This window comes from Meles meles, chromosome 13 (genome assembly GCF_922984935.1).
Source record: "Meles meles chromosome 13, mMelMel3.1 paternal haplotype, whole genome shotgun sequence".
Taxonomy (NCBI): domain Eukaryota; kingdom Metazoa; phylum Chordata; class Mammalia; order Carnivora; family Mustelidae; genus Meles; species Meles meles.
In genome coordinates, this window is record NC_060078.1 from 34965274 (window position 1) to 34984301 (window position 19028).

A 19028-nucleotide genomic window follows, 5' to 3' on the forward strand; every position below is an offset into this window, starting at 1 on the left:
ATAACATGTTGCGTAACAAATGATCATGACTCTGTAGTGCCTGCAGATAATAATTTTCAAATAGTTTATCAAACCCAAATTCATACTTTTATTGCCCACTTGAGCTACATGCTTTGAATATGTTTTGTTTAAATTGAGTCTTAGGGACAAACTACTTTTTCTACTTTCTACTAACTGGCACCATATTAACCTTTCCATTGGTTCCTATTTGCTGACACCTAGAATTGTGTTTTTTTTTAAACCATAAATCTGCCATAATTGATTACAGCATATAAACATAATGATGTTTATAATAGTATATCTTATTACCTTCTAACATAGCAAAACTACTCTGTTGGTGATGCTGACAGTGATATGTTAGATTAGGTAAAGCACACCATGTCTTGCTGTGTCCCTTCATGGGTTCCCTAAAATACTACAAGCATTGCAAAATATATAAGAGCCATGAGTAGAATATTTTTGTTATTAAATATAACCCACATATGGAATGCTATCTAGGGGAATTCAGTTATATTAAAATGTCATTAAAGTTTCTTTAGTCCATTAGATAGTAAGAGGAAAGCCTAGGTTTGAAACTTGGTGTTTTTGAAGAATTAAACAAGAATAAATCACTTTATCTTAACAGTTTAATACATACAGAAATGTGTCAGTGCTCGCAGGTCTACTGTAACAAACTAGTCAAGATCTGCATTATATCCCTCTCAACCTTAATGTTACCTCTAAATTGGAGCATGAATGAGGAAAGAAATGAAAAGATTAAAAAGAAAGGTGAGCATTTTTTTTCTTTCCACCAGCTCTGCTGTCCTACTCTTATTTTCTGTTATAAATCCCAATCAGTTCCCAAAGCCACTGAGTATTGCCACTAGTGATATGTCTGTTAACAGACCAGTCCAAATGCCTCTAAAAATAAACTGTTTATTCATCAGGAAATATCTTCAGTAGCATTGTTTATGATAGTCTGGTTAGCTTCTCTGCAAAATTTAGATAATCTTTCTTTTTAAAAAAATCTTTAATCTTTAAAATGAATTGGGCAATTTTTAGTAAGAAGAGGCAGCTTAGGAGGGCACTGGAGAATGAGATAAAAACTGGAGCTGAGCAGGGCACAAAGCAGAAGAGAGAGGATATATATATATATATATGGTAGAAAATTGCATACTGCCTGATTTAAATGACAGACCTGCTAAGAATTTAAAATGACAATTCTTGAGGTAAAAAGTTTCATGAGGCCTTTTTTTATTCAGGAAAATCAGTTCAGACTGCAGTGTGTTTTTAAATCTACTTTATCTTGAACTGATGTGATTAAAGGTTTGTATTCTTAGAACCTAAATAAAAATAAGGTACTTAAAAATATGTTTCATTATGAAACCTTTTAAAAGCTGTATTGAAAATTGATTTAAATTAAATAAAGGAAAAAAAGATAAAAAATAAATTAAATAAAGAAAATCCCTCCAAAACCTAAATACAGTATTCTTTGTATTTTCATTCTTTGTGCAATGGAATCTATGCCAAATGATGAGGATAATTCATACCTTCTCTATGGGGTCATTTATTCAGTTTACTTCAAGCAACAAATTTTAATTTTATTTTATATCTGTAACACATATTACTTCTCACCACAGAGGAAACGAAACAATCCTTTTCCTTTTTCCAACCTTTCCCCCACAGACCCTGACTCTATCCAGAGGATCTCAGACTTGTAATATTTCTCTGACCATTGATGACTCTATCATCTTCTACCACTGAGACAAGAAAGTACTGAATTGTGTTATCCAATATGGCATCCATTAGCCACATATGGCTATTTAACTTCAAATTAATTAAAATTAAATGAAACTTAAAATTCAATTCCTAAATCTCTACAGGCACATTTCAAGTCTGCTCTATAGCCTGTGTAGCTAGGGACTGCCATAGTAGATGGTGCAGATGTAGAACATATCCATCATCACAGAAAATTCCATTGATCAACACTGGAGAGAAGATCCACAGAGTATTCAGGAGGTATTGATTCCCAAAGAATTCTCCCAGGATTTTTCTAAGGTTCTTGTGTTCCTCACAAATACAAAGAATACAATGAATGATCACCCAGAGTTTCTAGAAATAAGACACTAGGTTAGGTTCTGCTGGCTAAGAGAGTACAATGCTGCTTTTCTAGGTGACTGAGTCCCAAAAGAGGACAGTTTTAAAAGTAACAGAAAGAGAAAGTTAGTCTTTTAATTCTCTTCATTTAGTCACTTTTCATTCAATAAATATTTACTGAGCACTAACTCTGTGCCTAACACTTTGATAGACCCTGAAGATAAGAAAGAAATGATCAGAGAGTGAACTGTGAAAGAAAACATGGGAGAGGTTCCTATTTTTTAGATACAGTAGTCATAGAATGGCTCTCTGAGGAAAGTAAAACTTGAAAAATATGGATATCTAGCATTGACAGAAAAAAGCAAGACAAACAAACAACAGGGAAACAAATTTCAAACAGAGGGAACAGGAGTACACAGGCTCCCAAAGGGGAAAGAGCATAATGTGCTGTGTACTCCAAAAACTGACAGAAGGCCAGTGTGAGTGGAATGAAGTAAGCGAGGAGGAGGTAGTAGGAGATAAGACTCGAGACTGACACGTCAAGTGAACACCATAATTATTATAGGAGTTTCTATTTGGAAAACAAAAGAATGTGATATGGTTAAGTGAGGCAATGTGTGGGAACACTGCAATTGGTATTCTATAGGAGTAGGTAGATTATGACAGTATTAACATTTGTATCATCAGCTTGTTAAAAATGGAATGAAGAGAGTGTATTCTTTAATTTGGAAGACAATGCTAAATTTAAGTGTGTGATCAGCAGTGACAATAAAAGCATAATTTAACATTTATCAAATACCTCACAGTTTATAAAACCCTTTTCAACATGTGATTAATACATTTAATATTCACACAAACCTTTTGGGGGTAGGTAGGGCATGTATTGCCATATCAGTTCCACAGACAATAAAACAGGCTACATGACTTATTCAAGGTCACACTCATATGTCATGGAGCCAGAACCAGAGCCAGCTCTTTAGGTCTCGTACTCTTTATATACTACACTTCTTTCTTACTCATATCCTAACATATCGGAGGAGGAGATTAGATTTCCAAATGACCTTGGAAAATGAGAAATATCTTGGAAGTCAAAAATTGAAAATCACTAGGGTAAAATACAAGCCAGAATAATTAAGAGGAAAAAATAGCAACCTTAAATACAAAATCAGTAATGACTTGTGCATGTGGCAGAAAAATTATTTCAGTTGAACATGCTATAGTTTTGTGATAACAACAGAAAGCACACTGCCGGAATTCAAAAGGCAGTACGATCTGTGGATAGCATAGAATATTGGTTAAGAGTGTAATTTCTGGAGTCAGACTTCGTGGGTGCTAGCCCTGGCTCCACCACTTAGTGTATTTATGACCTTAGGAAGCTTCTTACCCTGTGACTCAGTTTACTCATCTACCAAATGAGGATATGAGAATAATACCTACTGCCTGTAGAAGTTAGATTTAGTGAGCACTTCAGCGCTATATCCATTGCTTATAGCTAAATTGTGTGAACTTTCTTCCACACCTTCCTCCTTTTTCCTTTCTCTCCTCCCTTATTAGATACCATAATTGAATTCCCAATACTCAAAACTCTTGAGGCCCTTTCTAGAGATTTTGGGGCAACCTCAGGATATGACAGTTTTGGAGAGTATTAAAATGATGGTCATTAGAGGAAAGAAATTAATATTTATTAAGTATGTAGCATGTGCTAAATATTGCATTAAGGTCTTTCACTTGCCACATCTTCTTTCATCCTCACAACAATTATTTTCAACTTTTTATTTTGAAATAATTTAGACTTAGGAAATTCGCAAAAATAGTACGCTCAGCTTTCCCTAATGTAACATCTTAAAGGAATGAAAGTGTAATGATCAAAACAAGGAAGTTAACATTAGTATGCTACCAATAACTGAACTACAGTCTTTATTCAGATTTCACCAGTTTCTCCTTAACTCCCTTTTCTGTTTGAGAATCTAATCCAGGAAAACAAACTGCATTTATTTGTCATGTCTCCTTTGTCTCTTCCTATCTGTGACAGTTTCTCATTCTTTCCTAGTTCATGTTCGTGATCCTTTGGAAGAGTACTTGCCAATCATTTTATAGATGCCCCTCAATTTGTGTTTCCTGTTATTTTCTGTTAATAAGTTGAAGTTACGCATTTTGCCAGAAATACCGCAGAAGTGATTTGCCCTTCTCAGTGCATCATATTGGGGTTGTGCATGATGTCCCATTGTCTTAATGTTGGTGATGTTCACTTTCATCACTGGGTTTAGGTGATGTTTGCCAATTTATTTTTTATAAAGTTACTATTTTCTCATTGTATTTAAAAATATCTTGGGGGTGACATTTAGGACTATGCAAATATTTCACCTATATATCTGTAATGAGAAGTATCTTAAGGGAGAGACTTTGAGACTATGCAAATATCCAGATTCTCTTGAAACTTCTGCCCACTATTTGGGCATATTTCTCCCCCAACATCATTTTTCTTTTTTTTTTTTTTTAAAGATTTTATTTATTTATTTGACAGACAGATCACAAGTAGGCAGAGAGGCAGGCAGAGAAAGAGAGAGAGAGAGAGGAGGAAGCAGGCTTCCCGCTGAGCAGAGAGCCCGATGCGGGGCTCAATCCCAGGACCCTGGGATCATGGCCTGAGCTGAATGCAGAGGCTTTAACCCACTGAACCACCCAGGCGCCCCCCAACATCATTTTTCTTAAAGATTTTATTTGAGAGAGACAAACAGAGAGAGGGAGAGCATGCAGTGGGGAGGGGCAAAGAGAGAGGGAGAGAGAGTCTTAAAGCAGACGCCCACTCTGAGCACAGAACCCGAGGCAGTGCTTGATCCCATGACCCTGAGATCACATTCTGAGCTGAAACCAAGAGTTAGATGCTCAACTGACTGTACCCCTCAGGCACTCCCCACCCAATGTCTTTTAACATAAATATTTATTTAGTTTTGTAGATGAGGAAATGAGCCTCACAAAGGTTTATTTACCTGCTCAAGATGCACAAATCTAGGTGTGTCACTCTTTGAAGTACCTTGTAATTTCATAATTCTGCTAAGATGTTAGCCCAAGTATAAAGGAGAAGAATCTATAGGGAGGTGGAGGTAGCTGCAGAACTAGAAATATTTAGCTTTGAGAAGACAAAATTGAGGCTTAAAGAGAAGTTTTCATACTAGATAGGCATCAACTATTGAGGCCAAAACAATGACTCCTGAAAGTCATAGTAAGAAATTTAGATTTGGTCTTCACTGACTGTGATCCCAGAGTGACAGTGTGGACATGGATACAATTAGAATAAAGTTTGACCATCTTGTAAAGATTTGTGTTTTATATTTGGAAAGTTTATTTCAATCTTGAATTGCCATTTTTACAAGATTTCTTTTGAGACATAAGAAAGGTTTCTTTGATTAGGTTACCAAAACCCCCATAAAAAATTCATATATCTTCCTACTGGCATGGTAGAAGACAACCATAGATTCTCATTCTTAATTTATTCCTTGTACCACATTGAAGAAAGACCTCTATTTTAAAAACATTGCATACATGGCATTCTGCTCCCAAGATGATAAAGTGAATGTGTTTCTGGGTTTTACTCCTTTATCTTTATTAAATATGAATCTACTCGATCATAAGCAGAACTCCGACAGTTGTAAAACCTAAGTGTGGTAAGGAGATTGGGAGAATATATGTCAGTCATTTTAATTAAGTGTATACATTTATTTGGGAGCGTGAAAACATTGTAATTATGTGGATTTTCTGATTTTTTTTTTGGGTCCTTTCAGCTGTTACTAGTCATTTCTAATAGTCATTCCCCAAAAACTGAGGAAATTTCTTTTCTTATATTATCAGACTTCAGGCTTAGTTTTGTTCTAAAATAAGCAACCAAAAGTGAAATAGTCAGCGTGTTTGAAAGGTCAGCAGCATTGTCTTACCACACATGGCTGTTCTTTTCAAGAAACAGCGGTTGTCTAGAATTATCATGTTAGGTGTAGAAGAAGCTTAGCTTCATGTATCATCTGGAATTTCTTAAGTATGTAGTGAACAAACCACATACAAATATTTCACTAAAGATTTTCATACCTTTAAAAATGTCATAGTTCCTGATGTTCTTTGTAACCGTTATGACTTGTCTACCTTGAGTACCTAAATTTTTCTGTCCTATATATTCTAATTAAACTTTCTTGATTCCACTCAGATATATTTCTCCTCTGGTATGTCTCTCTCCATAACTGTTTGAAATTGCACAGTGATAGAGTACCAATAAAGCCCAAACCATAGATGGATTAGAGACCCACTGAATTCAGACATGAATTTTTAAATTACCTAAAATTGTTGAAAACATGACTCTAAACATCCTACTGATGATAGCTCAAGATTTAGCTTTCAAGTCAAAACATTTATGATGTAAAACTTCATGACGTATGTGATATGAAAAATAGCATCAGATTTCTAGAATTAATTTGTAGGGTTTTTTAACTTTATCTTTTTGAAACAGCATCTCCTTCTCTCATTTTAGTTCTTTGAAAGATTTGGCATTTTAACGACATTATTTCCAGAGTCAGCATAATTCTCCAAACCTCTAAAATAATTAAATATCTCCCTCTCTTTTTTTTTTATAAATCTCTCTTTAATTGGAAATTTGAAAATTGGCTATTTGCTGATATTGAGAAATTATTGTTAATTTTTAAAAATATAATAGTTACTATGTGGTTATGTTTAAGTCCTTACCTTACAGGGGGACCTAATAAAACATTTACAAGTAACATTATATTGTATCTAGGATTTGCTTCAAAATAATGTAAAGGCAAGTGGGTGAGACTATAGATTAAATAAAATTTATCATAAATTTTAAATTGTTGCAACTTGATGGTGGGTTCCTTGGAGGCTCTTGTACTGTTTACTTTTGTATATGGTTAAAATTTTAAAAGAATAACTCTTAAAATAGAGGTGTGTATCCCTCCTGTTTTGAATAACGGGGGTGTGTATCCCTCCAATTTTGAACATCACAAGCTAAATCCTTAATCTACTAATAACTTTTGTTTTATTGTACTGATATGAGAACTTTTTCCTCCTCTTTATTAATAGACTGAAGACATTAAAGAGATAGCCAGAAAGACACAGGCTCTGCCAAAGTTGAATCCGAAGAGACAGCGAATCGTGATCTTCACCCAAGGGAGAGAAGATACTATAATGGCTACAGGTACGTGTGGAAATTATGTGCAAAGCCCAATATAATGAAGATTAGTCTTTTATGACAGAATTCTGTATTCTTTATATTATAATTTATTTGAAAACAGCATACTTTTCTTTTTATTTTTTTTTTAACCACCTTCCTGCATTTTGCTTTCCCCACCCCAGTCCCCAGACCCTGCATCTGGCAACCACCAATCTGTTCTCTGTATTTATAAGTTCAATTTTGCTTTTTTTTTTTTTTTTTTTTGTTTCCACATACCAGTAAGATCATACGGTATTTGTCTTTCTCTCTCTGAATGATTTCACTTAGCATTATGCACTCAGGATTCATCTGTATTGTTTAAATGACAGGATTTTCTTCTCCTTCTTTATGACTGGATAATATTGTAATCATATATACACACAAACACACACAACACATTTCCCATTCATCCATCAATGAACACTTAGCTATTATAAATAATGTTGCAATGAACATGGGGGGGTGTAGATATCTTTTTGAGTTAGTGTTCTTGTTTCTTTCAGATAAATACACACAAGTGGAATTGTGGATCATATGGTAGTTCTATTTTTAATTTTTTGAGGAACTTCCATACCAAGTTAGAGTCCCACCAGCAGTACACAAGTGTTCCCTTTTCTCCATTTCCTCTCCTACATTTATTTCTTATCTTTTTGATAATAGGCATCCTAACAGGTGTGAGGTGATGTCTCACTATGGTTTTGATTTACATTTCCCTGATGATTACTACTGTTAATCATCTTTTCATGTGCGTATTGGGCATCCATAATAACGATCCAGTTTCATTCTTTTGCATGTGACAGCTTTCCCAGTGCCACTCGTTGAAGACACTGTCTTTTCCAGGTGTCTGTCTGTTTTTATGCCAGTACCATACTGATTTGATTGCTATCCCTTTGTAATATAGTTTGAAATCAGGAAGCATGATGCCTCCAGCCCTGTTCTTCTTTCTCAAGAGTGCTTTTACATTTAGGGGTCTTTTGTGGTTCTATATAAGTTTTAGGGTTATTTGTTCTATTTCTGTGAAAATGTACCTTTTGTAGTGTTTTTATTTTAGTAAATAAACCTACCTCCTATCTCAGTATAAAAGATTTCATTTTCAAGAAGGTAATTTATTTAAAATTCAGTTGAGTAAATCCACTTTGATTTAGTTTGTTTACTCTGATATTTTGGAGATACTGTCAGTCTAGCAATGTCTTTCCTGAAAAAAAATTTACTTAGCAAATTCCTATGCTTAACTTAAATAAATTTATCTAATTATAAACAAATAAAATCCAGAGATAAGTTACTTCCTCAGCTTTAAACTTTAAGAAGAAAACCTCACTTCTGTTTTTATTCAGTCATCTATTTTCTTACACAGAAATAGAATAGGAATTTCATCTAGTAAACAAACATTTTATTGGTTAAATGATTAATATTTTCAGTATGATGCTACCTACTATTAAAGCCAAATACATGGGGCGCCTGGGTGGCTCAGTGGATTAAGCTGCTGCCTTCAGCTCAGGTCATGATCTCAGGGTCCTGGGATCGAGCCCCGCATCGGGCTCTCTGCTCCGCAGGGAGCCTGCTTCCTCCTCTCTCTCTCTCTGCCTGCCTCTCTGCCTACTTGTGATCTCTCTCTCTGTCAAATAAATAAAAAAAAATAATAATAAAATCTTAAAAAAAAAAAAAAGCCAAATACAAACCTGGTTTTTTTTTTAAAGATTTTATTTATTTATTTGACAGAGTGAGATCACAGGTAGGCAGAGAGACAGGCAGAGAGAGAAGGGGAAGCAGGCTCCCTGCTAAGCAGGGAGCCCAATACGGGACTCAATCCCAAGACCCTGCGATCATGACCTGAGCTGAAGGCAGAGGCTTTAACCCACTGAGCCACTCAGGTGCCCCCAAATACAAACCTGTTAATTCTGTCTGAACCATTAAGATTAAAACCCACCAGTTAATAATAATTATTATAAACAGTAGCAATTAATTACCTTTGTGGGTTTTTTTAGTACACTGCTAAACAGAAATTTAAGATATGAGCCTTAAACATCTAACTGGGAAATAAAATTAATATAGATAATAATATAAATACAAAGAAGTATAATTATACGTCTTGATTATTGATACTAATTGTATGGGTTATATTGACTCAGAGAAGTAGATCAACTGATTAAGCCTGAAGAAAGATGTTATAAGGACTATGAAGTAATTTTTGTTGAATTAAATCTATAAGCCTGGAAAAGGGTCAAAGAAGAAATTATTGTTAAATTTTGGAGAGAAAGAACCTTAGAATGAATTCATTACAACTTTCTTACTTTAGAATTGTCAAAAGCAAGATTCAAAGACTTACTTCCAAAAATATTTATTGCATAATAATTCAGTGAGTGACAAATAGTGAAGTGGGGTTAAAGATAAATTGAGATTCATCATGAGTTAGTAATTGTAGAGCTGGGTGATGGATGTACAAGGGGTGGTCATTATGTTATTACTTCCACTGGTGTATATGTTCTAGATTTTCCATGATTAAAATTATAAAACAGAAAGAAAACCAAAAAATAATTTTCAATCAAGAATCAGAGAGATGGGGGTACCTGGGTGGCTCAGTCAGTTGAGAGCTCAGCTCTTGGTTTCTCCCTGGATCATGATATCAGGGTTGAGGGACCAAGCCCCGCATCTGGCTCTGGCTCAGTGGGGAGTCTGCTTGAGATTCTCTTCCTCTCCCTCTGCCCCTCCCCATGCTCATGCTCACACTCTCTCACTCTCTAATGATATCCTTGCTGAGCCTTGAATTCTAGGAAGGATTTAAAGAAAGGAGGGCAGTCCAGTCATATTATTAAAGAGGATCGTATGAGCAAAGGCATCAGGTACCATATAATCTTTTATTGTAATGACAGAAAAAGCCACATGTTAATTTTGCAAGAGGGAAAAGAAATGTCATGAAAAGATATCCCTGCTTCATAATAACTATCTGGATTGCTGTCTTCCTATAGTACGTGGCCTGTTCCTCTCTTAACAATACACAGTGTTTGGAAAAGTGAAAAACATGTGGACTTCTTATCTTACAGGAACTGTAGTACGGCCTGCAGATTCATAAAATGCTATTTGGTTGATCTTTATGGAGACGTTTATTTTAAGGCTTTATATATTCCAGATATACATGTCATACAAGTGTCTTCCTCATTGTGCATTTGCAAATTTCCCCAAAGTTGAAACCTTTAAAATTACCCACCTTCCTGTGACTCAATTTCTTTGTCAACTCATTTTTGTTCTTTATTAAATCTATTAAACCAGTCTTAGGAACACTTACTAGCAGGAATTTATTTGAGGAAAGACATTGGCTAATCTTTGCTCTTACTACTCTATGAAAATGAACTTAAATTAGAGGATGCACTATATCTGCAATGCATGATAAATACAAGATGGATAGAGAATCTGTTCAGTGGTGTCAGCTACAAAAGCAAACATGATAAATGTTAATGCAGTTTTGAGCCCTGGGATAAGCTATTCAGTGCACAAGCATAGCTGAATCTCTTTGCTATGTTGTTATTCATGGCAGCCAAATAAATGTCAATAATAAAAGAGAATTAAAGATTTTCATTTCCCAGAGGCAATCCTCTAATACGGCTTGATCTTTCATTTCATTTGTAATTCGTTCTCATGTCAGGATGCAATCATTCGCCAGGCTCTGGGTGTCATGTTAAGTCATTTAATAATGATTAAGAACATAAAAATGCTTGGCCTGTGGGGCAATTCACAGAAGAGATGCCAATTTGTTATTGTTTTTCCTCCCTTGCTTTTGAATATGGATCAGCTTTTTCCCACCTCCTAGCATTAAAATACTAATGGAAGATGGGGAGGGAAAGTATCCCTTAATTTACCGTAAGTGACATTCCAGAATGGCACAAGGCAGTGCTAACACACTTATTAAAACACTAATTAGGAATCATTGTTCCTTAAATCTCACACTATAGAATATTTTTATTTTTTTTTTTAATTTTTTTTTTATTTTATTTATTTGACAGAGAGAGAGAGATCACAAGTAGGCAGAGAGGCAGGCAGAGAGAGGAGGAAGCAGGCTCCCTGCGGAGCAGAGAGCCCGACGCGGGGCTCGATCCCAGGACCCTGAGATCATGACCTGAGCCGAAGGCAGCGGCTTAATCCACTGAGCCACCCAGGCGCCCCACACACTATAGAATATTTTTAAATGATCATTGCTAAGTTTTTGGCATTTAGCAGTAATGTAACAAAATCAGTTTTCTTGGTATTTAATTCTAGAGACCTTTCTCCTTTTGAGATATGGTGTCCATAAACCACTTTCTGTTATTTTATATGTAGTTCCTCCTTTGAATTCCTCTTTGCTAAATTGTGACTCTAAAGTCTTTAACACCTGTCTTTTTTTTTTTTGGTCACCTCTGTTTGAGTTGTGTATCCATTTTGTATATCCATCTATCCTAGAGGTTTTGTCACATATCAATCATTGTCTCATTGCTTGCAGGTTAATTGAGTTTTAAGCTTTTCTGGGGTGCTAGAGAGGGTGGCAAAGAACACTGGAATGTAATAAGAGTACGAAGCCAGGAATGATGACAGGAAAGAAAATATGATTCTGTATTTTTTGATCCTTTTTATAAATATTGAATGAACCTGTTAGGTAGCATGAGAGTCAGGTCAAGAAAGTCATTCCTGTATCTATAAATGTAGAATTTATAGACTAAAGATTTTTATTACCTACCAGATAGTACCTACTAGTGAGGTCTTCATATATTAATACCTTATTACATTAACAATTGTAAAAATAAATATTTTATGTGCATGAATATTTACATACATGCAGGCACATACACAGATATATATGTCTTTGCAGAAAGTTTACATTTCTCTAAGTTTCTGTAGTAAATATGTCCCTAAAAATTGGAAAAAGCAAAAGGATTTTTATTCTAAATTGAAAATAATGCATTTCACACTTTGGTTCATTGTGACACAATGAAATATGTCCACTAAAGAATAAATTGTAGATTTTGCTGAGTACTTTCAGAATTCTTTCTGAGCTCTTTGAATTGTAATTTTGCCCAACAGGAGCAAACAGATTAGGTCATTAGTTTTTCAACTAGAAGACAGGGGCTGCCATATCAGAGTCACCTAGTGGGCGTTTAGTAAATATAGCCCTGCCTCCATGGAAGTATGTTCAATTCAACCAGATACATTCCTGTGAAAAGTATTAGAATATACATCCTCAAGAAGATATATGAGAATGGGGGTTGTAGAGTGGGGGTTGGGAAGTGTAGGGTTGTGTATTTGTTGAAAAGATCCCCGAGGTAATATAGCAATGCTGTCTATCCTCCATCTCTTGCCTTAAAAACCATTGGATTAGGTGATTTGATAATGTTGCCTCAAGTCTATGATTTTGTGGGATGATAGAAATAGAACCTTTTAGCAGCTAAGCATCTAGTACTTCAATAAGTCTTGGTGAATGCTTCTCTCTCCTGATAAATCACAAAGTGTCATGTACTCATCTATTACTACCAATCTACATATACTATTTTAAATAGTAACTGCATTTGATTTGCTTATAATTTAAGATAATCACAACATAGTGCCCTTTGTCATTTCTTTATAAGTAAATGGAGTTATTGAAGTTTCTTGTCTTCATGTCTTCAAGGTCAGAAGACCTTAAAGAAACTTGTCACCCCATTTGCTAGTAAAGTGTTATGTTCTTTGGTAGTACTAAGTGGTGTACATTACTCTATAGGAAAAGGTCAATGTGCTTTGCAGTTCTGGTAGACATAAAGTACAGAGAGTGTGGAATAGAAAATGCAAACTCTAAAGAAAAACAACTTCAGCAGCTGGAAGAAAAATGTCAGCACATCATCACAATTCCTACTCCTAGAAAATATTGCTATAAGTCATTTTGAAAATGTTATCTATACTACAGCCAAAACATTTAAATGATGATCTTGTCGGCACAGGTTGGTGATGGCGTGGAAAGAACAAATTAAGTAGCATTCTTTCAGAATGACTATATAGGACATGCATAGAAAAAAGTTCTTTGAATTTTGAAGAATGCGTAGTTCTTAACCAGGAATATAAACAACTAAGTTATTAACTCATGTTCCATTTTTAGATCTTTGTAACCACAAAAGACAATGTCCTTTAGTTAACCAAGAGGTCAAAAATACTTTAGAATAACATATGTGAAACTGTCACATTCCTGACAAAGGAATATCTTTGGGGCATGGTTTGTATGGTTTAGTGATCTCAGACCCAGCCCTAGAGAGACCTAGCCCTGGGAGACTAGCCTAGGCAAATGTTAATCCTATTATAACATTATTTTGGTGGGACCTTCAATCAGATTTATTGAGGTATAGTTTATATATATGTATCTATATAAAATACACATATATTTCACTAAATAATCACCATAATCAAAGTATAGAACATCTTATACTGTTTGTTTTCAAGTTTTATGCATATGAAGTTGGTACTACTTTTTATTAAGTGAACACACCTGTGTCACCAGATCAAGGTAGAACACTTGTAGCACTTAGAAGCCCCTATTATTGGTTTCTATTACTAACAATTAGCTCTGCCTTTTTTTGAAATAGAATCACCCAGTATATAGACATTTTATCTTGCTCTGTCTCCATCCTTTTTTGAGCATTATCTTACTTTTTGACAAACTATGTTGCTTTAGTTCCTTGTATTTTCCCTGCTTCAGTCCTGGAATCAACCACTTCTTCAAGTAACCCTGGTGCCTTTAATTAGCAAATGGTATTTAGAAACCCAGATCTGGGTGCTAGACATGTTCATTGCTAATTGAGAATCATTGCGTCGGGACCCTCTTAGCAAATAGATTGGCAATATATGTACGTATAATAACTCATGCATACATATCCATCTGTATTTATTTCCATATCTATCTATCTATTTATATATTTGAATTCCATGAGTTGAAACTGCTGATACCTTTGATTCCAATCCAACAACAGAGTTCATTCTAGCCTACACCCTTTCCTTCCGTTTAACTTCTTCCTCTGACATTGAAAGTTCTGGCTCTCGTTATCTAAAATTTATTTACTTATTTGTTCGATCCTAAGCCAGTTTTGAATTACTTACCCACACCCTTATGCAAAACATATTTAATTCCTAGAGTATGTATTTGTTTACAGTTCTTTTTGTCTTTAGCCCTCTGATGTCTGGTCAAAATACTGTTATCCAAAGTCACTTCAGGTTAGTTCTTTTATTCCATCCACTTCAGTGTGGTTACATTATTCATTGTAGTACAGTTAAGTTTGTATTCCATTTTGATTTCCTTTCATATCTAGGGTGGGTTTTTAGTAAGTAACGTTTACCCCTCATGGTGTCTCTGTTCTGCATGCTCTAACAAATGCATAAGATCATGTAGCCACCACCATAGTTACACAACAGAAGAGTTCCATTTTTCACTTCTAGTTTTCTGAAGTGGTGGTACCAATTTATACCCACCAGCAGTACATAGAATGGCTTCTATTTTTCCACATTTTCATCCACATTTTCTGCCATCCATGGTTTTTTATTTTAAGCTATTCTAGTGAGTATGCTCTAGTTTCTCATTGTGTTTTCATTAGAATTTCCCCCAATTTAATGAGGTAAGACACCTTTTCGTCTCCTTATTAGAATTTAGATATCTTCTTTTGTAAAGTTCCTGTCTTTGCCCATATTAGATTGTCATCTTGATGTATAATTCTTTTTGCAGTATGCATACAAGTATTTTGCTAGATAAATGTAATGCAAACATATTCTCTTACCTTGTGGCTTGACTTTTCATTCTCTCATGGTATCTTTTGATAAATAAAGCTTTTCATATTTAATATAGCCCAGTTAATAATGTTTTCCCCTTTATGGATAGTATTTTTCATATTCTTTTAAAGAAAATCTTTGCATATCCTTAGCTCATTAAGAGATTTTCCTGTTCTCTTTTTTTTCCCTAAAATTTTTACGTTGCTCTTTTCAACTGGATTCATAGTTCTTCTGGAATTAGAATTTTTATATATGGTATGGGATAAAGGGATAATTCATTTCTTTTACCCATATGAATAACCAGTTGACCCACCATCATTTATTAAAAGGAACATCTTTCCCTTACTGCAGTAAATTGACATGTTTGTCACATTTCACATTACCTTATATCTGTGTGTCTTTTTTAGAGTATCTATTCTATTCTATTGTTTTCTTTATTATAACCAGTTTACATTCTCTTAATTACTTAACTTATAATTAGTCTTTTTATTTGGTAATGCCAGAGTTCCAACTTTGTTTTTCAAGATTATCCTGACTTTTCTTGGCTCTTTGAATTTCCACATAAATTTTAGAATCAGATTGTTGTTGCCCCCCTGAAATTTTTTATTCTTACTAGAATTTTATTGAATTGAATTTTATATTGAATCTGTGAACCAGTTTGGAAAGAATTAACATCTTTACAATACTGTGTGTTCCAATTCATAGAATATATTTCTCTGTTAATTTAGGTGGTCTTTAATTTTTCTCAAAATGTTAGTTTTTTTCAGTATAATTGTCTCACTATATAACTTTTATAAGACTCTTATTATTTGTTTTTTTTTGTTTTTTTTTTTTTAAAGATTTTATTTATTTATTTGACAGACAGAGAGATCACAAGTAGGCAGAGAGGCAGGCAGAGAGAGAGGAGGAAGCAGGCTCCCTGCAGAGCAGAGAGCCCCATGCAGGGCTTGATCCCAGGACCCTGAGATCATGACCTGAGCCGAAGGCAGCGGCTTAATCCACTGAGCCACCCAGGCGCTCCCTTATTATTTGTTTTTTGTATTTTTTTAAGTGACCTCTATGCCTAACATGGGGCTTGAATTCACGACCTTGAGATCAAGTGTCACATGCTCTACCAATTGAACCAGCCAGGCGTTCCACTTATTGTTTGTTTTTTGATACTATTCTTTTTTTTTAAATTCTGAGCTCAGATCAACTGTAGAAGCCTTCATAGTTATAAAGGTCAGTAGAAACCCTTTCTATCATTGCTCAGAAATGATTAGTGTTTCATACACACACATATCCACCCCCCAATCTCATCATTCATCAACAAGTCCTCAGTTACCCACTGTCACCTTTATACACAGAGATGCACACACACTGTCACAACTCCAGATACAAGCCCTTATTGTTTTAAATACTTTTGCTTCTCAGAACTACAGAGATACACATCAGATAGACTGGAGGGTCTTTTATGCACAAATTTATCTATTTTCATATTGATCCATTTCAGTAAGAGCAGATCTCTGGGAATGATGCTATCCATTTTTAAATGGCATCCTTTTAGTTTCAGTTTCTTTTTGTGTTTCACTGGTATATAAATTTTTTATAATGACATTGTTTCCACTTATCTATTGTGATAATATGTCTGTTGATTCTTTTGGATGTTCTCTGTATATAATGATATCATCTGTGAATAATGATGGTTTCATTTCTTCTTTCCCAGTCTTTGTATTTATTTTTTTATTTTTCAGCTGCACTATTAGCACAGTGAAAAACAATGAATATGAGTATAATTAAAATGGTTATAAGTATTTTTGTCTCATTCCCAGTTTCCTGTGGAAAACCTTCAGTATTTTATCAGAAAGGATAAAGTTTGCTGCATTCCCTTTATAGATCCTCCTTAACAGAGTAAAGAAGTTTCCTTTCAGTAATAGTTTGCAGAGAGTTTTGTTGTTGATGATGTTAAGATGTTTTTAGTCATGAAAGGATCTTGAATTTTATCAAATAACTTTTCTGCATCTATTAGAAATTACCTTTTTAGTGTGTGAATTACAGCTTGATTTTGGAATGGTAAACCACCTTTGCGTTCTTGGGATAGTCCCAATATTGTCATGATATTCTTTTAATATACCACTGGATTTGATTGGATTATATTTTTCTTAGATTTTTTGCAGTGTTGTTATGAAAGGGTTTGTTTCTTAATTTTCCTTTTTTGTAACATCCTTGTTAGTTTGGGTAGGAACATTATGATAACCTTATAAAGTGAATTAGGAAGGGCCCTTTTTCTGTTCTGGGAGAGTTTTATAAGCTTGAGGTTCTTTTTTTCTTTTTTTTTTTTTTTAAGATTTTATTTATTTATTTGACAGAGATCACAAGTAGGCAGAGCAGCAGGCAGGGGCAGGGGGCGGGGGGAAGCAGGCTCCCTAGTAAGCAGAGAGCCTGATACAGGGCTTGATCCCAGAACCCTGGGATCATGACCTGAGCCAAAGGCAGAGGCCTTAACCCACTGAGCCACCCAGGCGCCCCATGCTTGCGGTTCGTTTTACTTTACATAAATATTTGAAAGAGCTCACTCATCAAAATATGTGGGCCTAGAGAATACTTTGTTGTATAGCTTTTAGTTACAGAGTCTTCTTTAATTAAATAAGAATGTCTGATTTTTTCTATTTCTTCCTGTGTCAGTTTTGATAGGTTGTATTTCTCTCAGAATTTGTCTATTTCATCTAAATAATCAAATTTATTAACATAAAATTATTTCTAATATTCTCTCATCCTCTTAATTATTATAAGATCTATAGTGATGTTCCTTTTTTAATTCCTAGTTTTAAAATTAAATATATGCCCTTTCCCTTTTCCTTGGTTATGCTTCATATAAGTTTATGCTAATTTGGATTTTCAAAGAAATGGATGCCAAGACGAGGTTAGACATTCAAGAGATTAATTGAAGGAAACACCTGTAATGGAAGATAAGTTAGGAGCCAGAGAAACAAGGAGACAGACCTCTCAGACTGTAGTACAGGTCTGACCCCTGTGTTGAAGAGCAGGACTGAAAGAAGGTTAGGAAGGAAGAGGCATAGGTTGCAATATAATTAAGTTTTGACAAAGTCAGAGAGAAATCCTTAAGCTAAAAATTATCCAAAGGAGGCCCCCACATCTCAGGAATAAGTCTCCATGCTATTTCTGTTGTGCTCAGGGGAAGCATGGCCTCAGTATGAATGCAGTGGTGAATTTCAAAGCATAGCTCCACTTGGCTCATCTGAGAGGCACATTTTCATGGTCATGACAAGGTTTATCAATTTTATTAGTCTTATAAAGAACTGGGGTCCCTGGGTGGCTCAGGTGGTTAAACATGTGCCTTTGGCTCAGGTTAGATCCCAGGGTCTTAAGATCGAACCCCTTGTTGGACTCCCTGCTCACCATGGAGTCTGCTTGTGCTCTCTTTCTCTCCCTCACTCTCCCAAATAAAAAAAAATTTTTAAAAAAGAAAAGAACCAACTCTGACTTTGTTAATTCTCTCCATTGAATGTTTGTTTTTTTATTGTTTTTTTTATTTTTCTTTTAATATTTTATTTATTTGACAGAGAGAAATCACAACTAGGCAGAGAGGCAGGCAGAGAGAGAGGAGGAAGCAGGCTCCCTGTGGAGCAGAGAGCCCGATGTGGAGCTCGATCCCAGGACCCTGAGATCATGACCTGAGCCGAAGGCAGAGGCTTTAACCCACTGAGCCACCAAGGCACCCCTATTTTTTAAATTTTTGATACTATCCTCTTTCTTCTATTTTCTGCATATTTAATTTCTAAATTTTGGTGTGTCTATTTTCATTATTTTTAGTTCAGACATTTTTTAATTCCTTTTGTGAATTCTTCATTAATCTGTAAGTTACTTAGGAAGTTTTGCCTAATATTTAAATACCTGGAATATATTTGGAGTTTTCTAATTATCTCTTTGTTTCTGTTATTTGGTTTAATCATTGTGGTCAAGTATGCCAAATGATTTTAGTTCTTCA

The 19028-nt window shown here is 34.9% G+C and overlaps 1 protein-coding gene and 2 non-coding genes across 6 annotated transcripts in view; 1 reads left to right on the forward strand and 2 right to left on the reverse strand.

Moving 5' to 3' along the window:
* Positions 1 to 19028, forward strand: part of ADK (adenosine kinase) — a 538475-nt gene that overhangs the window by 439481 nt on the left and 79966 nt on the right. For all 4 annotated transcript variants that reach the window (XM_046026661.1, XM_046026665.1, XM_046026664.1 and 1 more), the window contains one exon: positions 7162 to 7276. In XM_046026661.1, the coding sequence (XP_045882617.1) occupies positions 7162 to 7276 (115 nt within the window). The remainder of the gene's footprint in view (positions 1 to 7161; positions 7277 to 19028) is intronic.
* On the reverse strand, positions 16222 to 16290 carry LOC123955892. The gene has a single exon (XR_006821430.1). It is a non-coding gene; the product is annotated as a small nucleolar RNA U2-30 (small nucleolar RNA).
* On the reverse strand, positions 16448 to 16524 carry LOC123955893. Its single transcript, XR_006821431.1, has one exon. It is a non-coding gene; the product is annotated as a small nucleolar RNA U2-19 (small nucleolar RNA).